Below are 12,295 nucleotides of genomic sequence, written 5' to 3'. Positions count from 1 at the left end.
TAGGAACATAACGATTATGTCCTTCTTTTGTGTTTTCAACAATGATTATGTCCTTCTTCAGTTCTGCATGAATTTCTATTGGCTGGTTTGTGAAATAAAATCCGGGTAGATGTCGGGTTCGTCCGTCGATCGTCAGGTACGTCTGCAAAATCTCGGTCTTCGACCATAATCGCCTCGGTCCTTCCGTACTCTCTCGGTACTTTCTCGTCTCGTCCGCACTTTCTCGATCCGTACTGTCCTTTTTGGTACTTCTCCACCTCTCTCGGTCCTTGACCGTCTTTCTTGGTACTTGTCCGTCTGTACCATCCCACTCCCATCTATACCATACTTCCTCGGTCTGTCCGTATTTCTCCGTATATCCTGTACTTCTCATCCGTACTCGGTCTATACCGTCACCATCCTGTATGCGTCCATCCTTCCCGGTCCGCACCGTTTCCGACCCGCGTACGCAGTTTTCACATAGGTCGCCGATACCCGATCGTACCTCCGGTCACTTCGGTCTTGGTTCGGCTATCCTTCGACTTGATGATTTTTTACCTTGGACTTCTTTTGGTCGTTCTTCCTTATTTTCTCTTCTTCTTATTTCTGAGTCTTTTCCGGGTTGTTCTTCAGACTTTTTGTTTTGGGATTTCTACCCTTAGTGAGGGTCATTACACTACGCTTGCCACCATGCCTACAACTTTTACGTTCGAGCCAGAGAGTGTGAACTGTCGCTTGAAAGACGATCCGCAGAATGAAACCAGTAATACCTTTGATGGTTGATCCCGACAGAAGAGAGATCAACTGTGCAAAAGAAGGTGTGTAGTTACGCTGCAAGAGCTTGCGAGCTAAAGCTTGCCAGACCCGAGAAGAATATGGGCAGCTAAAGAATAAGTGAGCGAGTGTCTCCACTGGTGCAATGCACAACACACAAGAGATGTCCACGCCTCTGTTCCAGCACTTCATGCAGTCTCCCGTAGTGAGCCGATTGCGAACAGCAAGCCATAGTGAAACGACCTGACCTATTTTTTCAATAATAATAATAATTATATAATTAATTATCCCATAGTATTTAATTATAATCAACTATTAATAACCAAACATACACAGTGGAAGACATATCAAACCAAATCCAAAATACTAAAATACAATACCAATCATAACCAATAAAAATCAGCAACCTAACATGCTTCTAAACTAGATTACAACATAAATAACATAACCAATAATACAACTGAGACCCTAAATCATCATTTTCCTTATCGCCATGATTCCACGCTACACATGCATTGCCTACACCAGAAACACAATGAGATGCGTGAGTATTACCAGAAATACCCAGTAAGGCGATCCTCCCATCTACGAGCTATACACACAAGCAAACCAAGAGTACAACCACCAATAAAACGTAACAAACCAGTCATTATAATAGAACACTCAAGAACACATTTACCACACCTACACATCATCACACACAACAAGTCATACAACCCAATTGTTTAGCTAAGCTCATGGTTCCGCACTCAACTTAACAAGCTGATTCTAACAACAAATATAACTAGGAGCGACTCTCCTCGCATCTGAAACAGTCCAGAAACGTCCTACAACAACTCACACAACCAAAAGCAACCTTGAAGCAAACTAGACAGAAACATCAGAAAAAACAGTCTCAAAGACGAAACCCTAAAATAAAAACCAACCGTTAACTATCAAATCCCTCCGGTGAAAAAGCTAGCCCAAGACGTCACGAAACTTCCCACAAAATATCTTGCCGATCGGAAACCCGACTAGACCACGATCTTAGTTACAATCTCCGATGGTCCCAACTCGCGTATGAGAAAACGTATCTCACAAAACTGCGAATAACTCATCGAGTTTAAATCCAAATCCAATTCTGTAAAAAAAGAAAAATGACAATGAAGGGAATAACTCTACCAAATTTTGGTTACCTTTTACAACGATTTGATATGTCGAAACTGTTTTCTCCCAAACCCTAACAATTCTGCTCCTTCTTCTTTTCTCTAAGATAAAGCTTTGTTGATCTCTTTCTTCTTCTCCTTTACACCAAATCGACCAAGGCTCTCACTCTCTTTCTCTGAAACTCTAGTGTCAACAATCCACAAAAACGAGAAGGAGGATTCACTTTTAGAAAGACTACTAGGGCTTTTGGTTTAAATTAGATTAAACCAGAATTTAATTAAACCAAAGTTAACTAAAATCCACTTTTTTGGTTTAATCAACACAACCCAAAATATAATCGCGGAGCACGAATTTTACACATAGCAAAAGAAGAGTGCTTTGGAGTAGAGTACGGGTACCAAATTCCTTTGCACCAGCTGACTAAGGGTCCTACACGTCAAATCTGCAGCCAAGTCTCTGCAGTAGAGAACTGCGGCTTGTACTTTTCATCGGAGCGCCTCTATTAAGAAATGTCTACCTGATCGCTTTGTCTCCTATCCCAAAGTTTTGTAATCTCCAAATCGATGTGGTTGAGCAGAACAGAGCGACGGCGACGACTTGTATGGGTATTGATGACTGATGCAATAGTAGCAGTTGATGAAATTCCAAAATCCATGAAACCCCTATCACCAAGCAGATCATAAAGACAACCATAAGAGCACCAACAATCATACCAAAAAGATGCTTGCGAGCCATTTCCCACCTCCATCATATGAAACGCGTTAGCTTGCGATATATACTTTAACAACTTCTTCCACATCTAGGAGCCCATAGATGTGGAATCTTTAACCGACCAAAAAGAAGCAGAACAGAGCAACTCCCTCTTTACCCAGTTAACCCAAAGCGAGTTTGTAGATGAGACTATCTGGCAGATCAGCTTGAAGCAGCTAACTTTATTCACCTCAACACTTTCAGTCCCAGCCCACTCTCTTGTTTAGGCATACATACATCCGCCCAATAAAGCTTATTTTTCTTAGCATTAAGATTCGGGCCTGACCAAAGGAAAGCGCGCTTGGTAAGCAGAGGCAGTCCTAGATAGCGGACATGTAATGAGCCAGATGCAATAGAGAATTGAGCTGTGAGCGCTTTCCTAGTTGAGCTCGAGACCCCGCTAGAAATAGTGTCGACTTCTCCAAATTGATATTTAACCCTGAGAAAGCTACAAAATCTCGAAAAAACTCTAAAAACCTTCCATAGAAGAAGTTGTACCATCAGAAAAAACCATGATATCATCCGCAAAACAGAGATGAGTGAGTTCCATGTTCTAACAACGGGGATGGTAGCAAAACTTACGGGCTACTGCTGCACGGTCAAGGAGAGAAGATAGAACATTCATACAGATCACAAAGAAATATGTTGAAAGCAGCAGCCTTGGCGCAGACCCTTCTCGCTTTTGAAAAACCCCGCAATCTCCCCATTTATCTGAATAAAAAAAGTGGCCATAGAGATACATAAACTAATCCAATGTATAAACTTAGCCGGAAAATGCAGCGCCTCAAGTACATTTAGCAAGAAAGGCCACTGGACCGAATCAAATGCCTTACAAATACCTATCTTCATCGCACATCTAGAGGAGATGTCCTCTTTGTGATAATCTTTGAAAAGCTCGGTAGCTAGCAATAGATTGTCCATCAAGAGGCGGTTCTTTATGAAAGAAGACTGGTTTGGCGTGATGAAGTCAGACAGAATAACTTTGACACGGTTTGCCAACAGTTTCGAGATGAGCTTGTATAACACATTGCAACAGGAAATTTGCCTATAGTCCTTCATTTCCTTAGCTGTGGCTGTTTTTGGAATAAGAGTCAAGATTGTAGTGTTGACACATTTGGGCAAAAAAACCAAAAAGAAAGAAAGACTGCACTGCCTTCGTGAGATCATTACCTACAATGGATCAAATACTCTCGAAAATCTCAACCGTATAACCATATGCTCCCGGTGACTTATTCAAAGGCATAGAAAATAGAACCTGCTTCACATATGCCTCAGAAACAGCCATAAGGAGTTGGTTTTGTTGTTGCTCACTACAACGAAATGGCAGCAGCTCCTTCTGAACTCGGATGGCCGATGCGAGAGTAGGTGCGAGAAGAACTGCTCCACCTCTACCTTAATGACCTCTATATCCATGAGGCAGTTTCCAAGGGGATCAAAGATCTCATGAATAAAATTCTGAGAATTCCGCTCTTTGATGACATTGTGAAAGACTTGATTATTCTTATCTCCCAGTTGCAGCCTATGCAATTTTGATCTTTGTTTCTGGAACTTTTCCTCCAACCCTGCAACTCTCTCCCATCTAGCAGAGCTAAGGCCTCTGCAGCGACCACCTGAAGCATGGGAGAAGAAAAACTTTCGAGCTGCTTCACACAAAAATCCTCATAAGCTTCATACGATCTGCGAGTGATGTCTGATAGTTTTTGCCTACTCAACTTCCGGAGCAGCGGCTTAAGTTGCTTCAATTTCTTACTCAAACAAAATAGCGGCAAAGTGGAGTGAAATAAGACTGGAGAGTCCCGCCAGAAGCCTAAAACACACGGTAAGAACTCTGGTTTGGAAGCTTTAAGATTCGTAAATTTAAAAGGTCCTTTATGGCTATGTAGCCCGAAATATAAGTAAAGAATACCACAAAGATAGTCAGAATATCCCCCGCCTCCATCACATAGTAAAAATTCGGGAAAGTGGTTAGCCATTCCACATTCTGAAGAGCCTTGTCTAGCTTCTTACATATTAAACCATTTTCTTGATTATTAGACCAAGTAAATGACGGTACCAGAGGCCGCATATCCAACAAAGAACAATACCGCAGAACATCTTGAAAATCTCTCATCCCAGAAGTGACAAACGGAACAGCAGCAGAGTTTGAGTGCTCCTCAATATCGATAGTTTTATTAAAATCACCGAAAAGAGCCCATGGTTTACCGTGAAATGAGGCAAGATCATATTGTTGTTATTACTTTGGTGTGAATGACTAAGTTTGTTAAATCACGCTATTGAGAAAGAGTATACTAGAAGTCGGAATGATACAAAAATGACTAGACATTATCTACCATAGTAGTCATGCATGACATGTATATTTGAAACAATTGATCGTGATAATGATAAATATGGAGGTAGACAGAAAATTAAATATGGGCATGTAGCATAAGACGAAGACAATCCCACGACAGAGATTACGAGCATCGAATAACATTAGTGATAATACTTGAAGTTGAATATATTCCTCATTGATGTTACCAATGATTTAAGCCAGATTATACTACTTTGGTTTAAAACAATGAAGTCTTTCAAGAATTAAATCTAACCATTATCGACAGCGAAAATGGAAACATGTTGAGAAATGATAAAGTTAGTATCGCTGTAGAATGCAAGAAACGGTAGGAACTAGGTGTGAGCGAATACTGAATGATATTATTAGCTAGGTGATTACATAGTATATATACAGCTAAATAGTAGGGTTTAGCTTAATACTAATTACAATTATAACCTCACTATATACATCTCCTAATATCCCCCCTCAAGATGGAGGGAGTGGACGAACTCCAATCTTGTAAATATGATCTTCAAACTGTGGACGTGGTAGCGGTTTAGTTAGAGAGTCTGCGAGTTGATCCTTGCTAGAAATGTGGGTAATACGTAACACACCAGACTGTATGAACTCACGCACAAAGTGGTAATCAAGGGCAACATGTTTCATCTTAGAGTGGAAAACAGGATTAGCACAGAGATATGTAGCGCCTACATTGTCACAGTAGAGGACAGGAGCCACCGGTAACGGAACACCGAGTTCAGTTAGCAAGGAATAGATCCAGCGGAGCTACGATGCCGCATTCGCCACCGCTCTGTATTTAGCCTCCGTAGAAGAACGAGAAACACTTTGTTGTTTCTTAGACGACCAAGAAACAGGGCTCCCACCAAAGTAAATGATATATGCATTGGTAGAGGTGTAAGTATTCTTATCACAGCCCCAATCCGCGTCAGAGAACGCATGAACCATAAGCGGTACATCAGCCCGGAGGAATATGCCATGAGTCTTCGTACCAGCAAGATATCTCAAAATGTGCTTTGCAGCCTGCCAATGCTTGTCAGTCGGTTGATGCATGAATTGAGACAACTTGTTCACCGCAAATGCAATGTCAGGTCGAGTGAAGGACAAATACTGTAGACTGCCAATCACTGTGCGATATTCCTTAGCATCAGATAGTGCCGTACCTGACTCGAGAGTAAGCTTGGGTGAGGAAACCATAGGCGTGATGACCGGCTTGGCATCCAACATCCGAGTTTTGATGAGAAGATCAGTAATATATTTGCGTTGCATTAAGTGTAAGCCTTTCGACGATCTGGTGGCTTCAATACCCAAGAAGTAGCTCAATGGACCAAGGTCTTTGAGAGAAAAACGATTAGCAAGCGCCATATTGAAAGCTTGTACCAAAGATGGAGCACCAGCAATGATAATATCATCAACGTACACCAAAACATATATGTAGTCGGAGCCTTTGTGATATATGAACAAAGATGTGTCAGCAAGAGAGTTGCGGAAACCGGCTTGTAAGAGGAATGTTTTGAGTTCCTGGTACCATGCACGAGACGCTTGTTTAAGACCATACAACGCTTTGTTGAGTCGACAGACATAGTGTGGCCGATCTTTATCAATAAAACCCGGCGGTTGTGTGACATAAACCTCTTCCTTTAATGTGCCTTGGAGGAAAGCATTGTTGATGTCGACTTGATGAATCTGCCAGTTCTTCTTCACGGCGACTTCAAGGACCATTCGAACAGTGGTGGACTTAATAACAGGACTGAAAGTCTCTGAGTAATCTAAACCATATTGTTGGTTAAACCCGTGAGCAACGAGCCTTGCCTTGTATCTGTCAACAGAACCGTCAGCATGATATTTAATAGTGAAAATTCACTTACACGATATTACGTTTTTGTTAGGCACCGGTGGAAGTTTATCCTAGGTGTGATTCTGTAATTATGCATTGTATTCGTCGCACATGGCCTGTCTCCATTGCGGATCTCTGAGTGCCTCTGCCACTGTCGCGGGAATCTGATGTAAGGACGAGGATGTTGTGGTGTGAAGGTTGAATTTTTGTTTAGGCTAGATGATGTGATTTTTAGCTCGAGTTCGCATGGTATGTATGTTTTGTGGTGGTGCAGGAACTTGGGGTTGGGGTTTCGGAGATTGTGATGTATCACGAGAGTGAGAGGAAGAGGCCGAAGCGTTGGTGGATGTCGATGGACTTGGTGTTTGGGTTTGGCTAGATGGGCTTGAGCTAGGTGTGTTGCGTAATGGGCTTGTGTGGTTTAATGGGCTTGGATTTGGAGGAGTCGTGGTTGATGGATCGGAAACAGCATTGTCATGATGAGACGAAGCTGTACCGGTAGAGGACGAGGTAGAGGTGTGCGACGGTGACAGAGCAGCAGAGTGTGGTGACGATGGAGATAAGGGAGCCGGTGAAGACGGACCTGAAGAAGGCGGAGCTGACGGCTGCGACGGATGAAGGACCCGTGATGGGGGTGAAGAGGAATGAGCTATTGGCGAGTGGAGGACCGGGATGACAATCGACGATGGAGGCTCCCTAGAAGCAGACTCAGCCGACGCCGGAGTTATAGGTTCAGCAAACGGAAACTGATGCTCAACAAATTGGACATGTCGAGATGTGTAAACACGACTTGTGCGGACATCCAAACAGAGATAAGCACTCTGTGTGAGTGAATATCCCAAGAACACGCAAGAGGCTGATCGACTGTCGAGTTTGTTGGCAGTGTATGGCCGGAGCCAAGGGAAACATAAACACCCGAACACACGAAGCTTCAAGTAGTTGGGAGCTTGGTTAAACAACTTGACATATGGTGAAACACCTTGAAGAACATCCGTTGGCATGCGGTTAATGAGGTAAACAGTTGTGGCAAATGCAAACGGCCAATATGACTTAGGAACAGAGGCTTGACTGAGTAACGCAAGACCTATTTCAACGATATGGCGGTGTTTGCGCTCCGAAATGCCGTTGAGTTCCGGCGTATGTGGTGGCGTCGTGAGATGACTGATGCCGTGTTCAGCGAGATAAGACCGCAAAGCAATAAACTCTCCTCCGTTATCCGAATACAACGTGGTTAAACGCTGTTTAAACCGATTTTCTACCAGTGCTTTGAAAGCCACAAACACCTCCTTCACTTGTGATTTTTGCTTGAGCGGATAAAGCCAACTATAACGCGTGAAATGATCCACCAATACCAAATAGTATTTGTAGTTATCTGTGGAGACAATAGGTGATGTCCAAACATCATAGTAGACATACTCAAGAGGATGAGTGGAGACAATGGTGTTGGAATGAAACGACAACTTATGGCTTTTATTAATATAACAGTCTGAACAAGAGAACTGTTTGGAGTTGGTAGAAATAGGCAATGCAAATTGCGAAACAATACTTTTTAAAACAGGTAAAGCAGGATGTCCAAGCCGTGAATGCCACGAGGAGAGGTCGGTTCTCGGTTGAGGTGTGACAACGAAGCTGGTGATGACATTGTTGACAACCGGCCACTCATATAGCTCATTCCTAGTTCTGCCTTGGAGTAACCGGGCCCCCATTTTGAGATCCTTCACCTGAAAATACGCAGGAAAGAAGTGCACCAAGACGTTATTTGCATTGCACAGCCGATATACAGAAATGAGATTCTTGCAGATATTGGGCACATATAAGACATTCATAAGTTTAAGATTGCGAGAAGGTGTAGGAAGTAATGCAGAACCAGTTTGAGTGATTGGAAGACCCGAACCATCCACAATGGTCACTTCCTCACCGCCGGTGTATGGCTGATGCATCGACAGATTGGCCAGGTCGGAAGTGAGATGATGTGTGGCACCAGAATCCATTATCCAATTCGCAGGATTATAAGTAGGAGCCATGACCATATTCTCACGTGGTTGCCATGGCGTCATTGGTGATGGAGAATAGCCAGCCGGAGTACCATTGTAAGGACTTTGGTGCATAGGATAGCCACCACCGGTTTGAAGTTGAGAACAACGGCAGGCACTATGTCCATAGACACCACACAGTTGACACCTTCCTTGATAGCCACGGCCTGAACCACGAGAGTCTCTGCGCTGAGATTGTTGTTGCGGACCACGAGAACCATTCCGAGACTGGTGGCAATTGTGAGAAGAACCACCCGATGGCTTGTAGGCGACAGCATTTGCAGTGATAGGAGCCGAGGAACTGACCACGGTCTGAAGCTTGAGTTCCTCATTAATAAGCTTTTCATGAACCTCCGTTATCGTTGAAGCAGTGTCACGACCCTCGATCTGATCAATAACACGCCGATAGTCATCGGGAAGACCACCTAGGATGTAGTCGATTTGATCCTCATGAGCAATCGGACTCTCAAGAAGTGCCAACTGATCAAACCGTATGGTGAAACCCCAAACATACTCCTCGATAGTCTTGGTACCTTTCTTCCAGTGAGTGAGTTGGTCACGGATCTGTTTGATATGAGTGCGGCTGGGCTTAGCATAGGTGTCCTTCAGAGACACCCAGATGTCACGAGAGGTGATGGCTTTCGACAAAAGAGGTTGAACAAAGATGGAAATGGTGCCAAGGAGACCAGAGTAAATGAGTTTGTCTTGATGTTTCCAGTGTTTGAAAGCAGGATTTGGTGTTGAAACACCACCGTTGACAAGAGTAGAATCGGGTGGAGAAACCGATCCATCGAGATAGCCAGCAATATCATAGCCATCTAAGAGAGCGTGGACCTGACGGCTCCACATCATGAAGTTCGTAGCGGTCAATTTAGTCACATTGGACATGTTGACATTAACGAGAGAAGTGTCATCAGATGATGCAACAATTTCGTTGACAGCAGTCATTATCACGAAAAGAAGAAAGAGACGTGGAGGCGAAGAGAAAGAGAAGAGGAGGAAGAAGAAGAGAAGCGGCTGGAAAAAAAATTTAGGTCTTTTTGGATCTTTTAATGCTCTGATACCATGTGAGCGAATACTGAATGATATTATTAGCTAGGTGATTACATAGTATATATACAGCTAAATAGTAGGGTTTAGCTTAATACTAATTACAATTATAACCTCACTATATACATCTCCTAATACTAGGAACCTTAAGCATAACATGTTGAAAAATGATTGGATTGAGTTTAAAAAATTCTACAAGAGCAGGTTTGGAGCGGATGCTGTTATGTAACCTCCAACATACGGGGACAGTCGATGAATACTGCAACCAATTCGAAGAATGCTTGGGGAGACAGACATGATTTGTCCTGGAGCTGCATGATTTGTCCTCTCATCTCCTCCAACGTGGCTATTAACTCCGTCACTGTATCCCTTAAAATCTTGGTTGTCTGGGGTTCAGACAAACTGTCAAGCGCGGGAGGACTTGTCTCTTGCGGTTGGTGATTAGGAAGTAGGTCTCGACGCTTAGGGAGGGTAACGACTGCACTCGAGTTGGAGAGTGGTCGAATGACACTTTGAGTTTTCTCCTTGGTTACCAAAACCTATGTTTCTGCCTCATTGACATCCTCAAAGATGCTAAACCTAGATTTCTGATCTTTCTCTTCAATCACGAAGGTCTGTCCATCAATAGTTGGTCTCTTCTTGGAATCCTTGATATCAAACTTCATCTTGAAGTTTTTACCCAGATTGAGATCAATCATCCCCTTCTTGACATCAATGACTGCTCCAGCTGTAGCTAAGAAAGGCCTTCCCAGGATTAGTGGATTTTTAGGCTCTTCATCCATTCCCAGCACCACAAAGTCAGTAGGAATCTCAGCTTGTCCAATTTTTATGGGCAGGTTCTCTAATAGACCATGAGGCAATCTAGTAGTCCTATCAGCCAATATTAAGCGGAGGTTGCATGACTTGTATTCGTTGAATCTTAGCCTCTGAGCTACAGAGAGTGGCATGAGGCTTACTGAAGCACCAAGGTCACATAGGCACTTTTTGAAGGCCAATGGACCTAGAGAATAAGGCAAGGTGAAAGAACCAGGGTCCTCTAGCTTCTTTGGGATAATCATCTTCTGAATAACAGCCTTGCATTCATGAATAACCCCACCTATGTCATGCACTACCCTCTCATCTTCCAGAGCCTTAGCTTGAGCTCCTTTAGCTATCTTCTCCTTCTCTTTGGTCTTTTCGGTTACCAAATCAGTTAAAAACTTTTGATATTAAGGCACAAGTGCAAATGCATCAAGCAAAGGCATCCTAAGTTCAATCTCCTTGACTTGTTTTTCGAACAGAGCTTTATACTTCTCAGTAAGCTGCTTCTTAAACCTCACTGCAAATGGTAGAGGTGGCTTGTATGGTGGGGGAATGATTCGCACAGGTTTATCCTTGGGAGCAGCGGGTTCTTTAGTAGCTTCAGGATCAAATTGCTTGGCTGACTTAATTGGATCCTTGAGCACCTCATCAGGATCCTTTATCTGAACTTCATATTGAAGAAAATCCTCCCCATCTAAACTCTCAGTGTCCTCAATGAGCCGTACATCTACAGCTTGGGTGGTGATTGCATGGATAGTAGCATAGTCCTTGGGGTTTTGAACTGCTTTTCCAGGTAGTTGGCCAGTTGGTGGGGAAGAAGTAGAAACAGTCTTGCCTTCCATATACTTCATCTTGGAGTTAAGAGCTTCAAACTTGACATTCAGATCATTGTAAGAACATTCCATCCGCTGACTGAGTTCAGCAAACTTCTTAGCAGTATCCAGAGAACCACTAGCTTGACCTTGAAGAAGTTGTTGCAGCATGTGCTTCATTTCTTGATCTGGAGCTTGAGTAGGTTGAACTTGTTGAGGTGAAAATCCTGGTGGTGGTCCGGAAGGAGCGTGATAACCTTGCTAGAACTGTTGCTTAGGCACGAATCCTTGATTGTAAGGAACAAAAGGTTTTTGCGGACTTTGTTGTTGCTGCTGAGGAGGGTACACCTGATCTTGTGGATTTGCAACATTGGTGCTCCGGTAAGACAAATTGAGGTTCGTCTTGTAGGGGTTATAATATCCACCTTGATTCTGAACGTAGTTGATTGCTTCAGACTGCTCACCCTTCCCATCCTGAACTTGAAAAGGGTCATCCTCAGATACGAAATGGACAGTCTGCTGCTGACTTAGCAAGAGGCGGTCAAGCTTGTCATTGACATTCTTAAGGTCCCTCTTGTACTTCTCCTCAGACCCAGCGTCGCCGCGAACTATGCGGTCATAATCCTCATTGTAGTTGCCGTCAGACTGAGCGAGATTCTCAACCAGTTGCCATCCTTCCTCAACATTTTTGTTCAAGAAATTACCGTTAGAAGTAGTGTCAAGCAGCATGCGGATTTTTGGAAGTACACCACGGTATAGAGTGCTCAGCAGTGACTCGTTGCTG

At 43.3% G+C, this 12,295-nt stretch overlaps 1 protein-coding gene across 1 annotated transcript; it reads right to left on the bottom strand.

Moving 5' to 3' along the window:
* Positions 1 to 579: 579 nt before the first annotated feature.
* Positions 580 to 4,759, bottom strand: LOC147918738 (uncharacterized). Its single transcript, XM_087503679.1, has 9 exons — positions 4,657 to 4,759; positions 4,042 to 4,289; positions 3,838 to 3,904; positions 3,489 to 3,722; positions 3,232 to 3,360; positions 2,840 to 3,065; positions 2,417 to 2,561; positions 1,086 to 1,119; positions 580 to 1,001 (listed from the first exon to the last, which is right to left on the bottom strand). Exons 1-9 carry the CDS (start codon positions 4,757 to 4,759, stop codon positions 580 to 582), a joined length of 1,608 nt encoding a protein of 535 aa, XP_087359805.1.
* Positions 4,760 to 12,295: the final 7,536 nt, after the last annotated feature.

Source organism: Camelina sativa, chromosome 20, assembly GCF_030686135.1.
Source record: "Camelina sativa cultivar CO46 ecotype springtype chromosome 20, ASM3068613v1".
Taxonomy (NCBI): domain Eukaryota; kingdom Viridiplantae; phylum Streptophyta; class Magnoliopsida; order Brassicales; family Brassicaceae; genus Camelina; species Camelina sativa.
The sequence above is the reverse complement of the archived record's forward strand: the minus strand, read 5'-3'. Positions and strand labels throughout refer to the sequence as shown.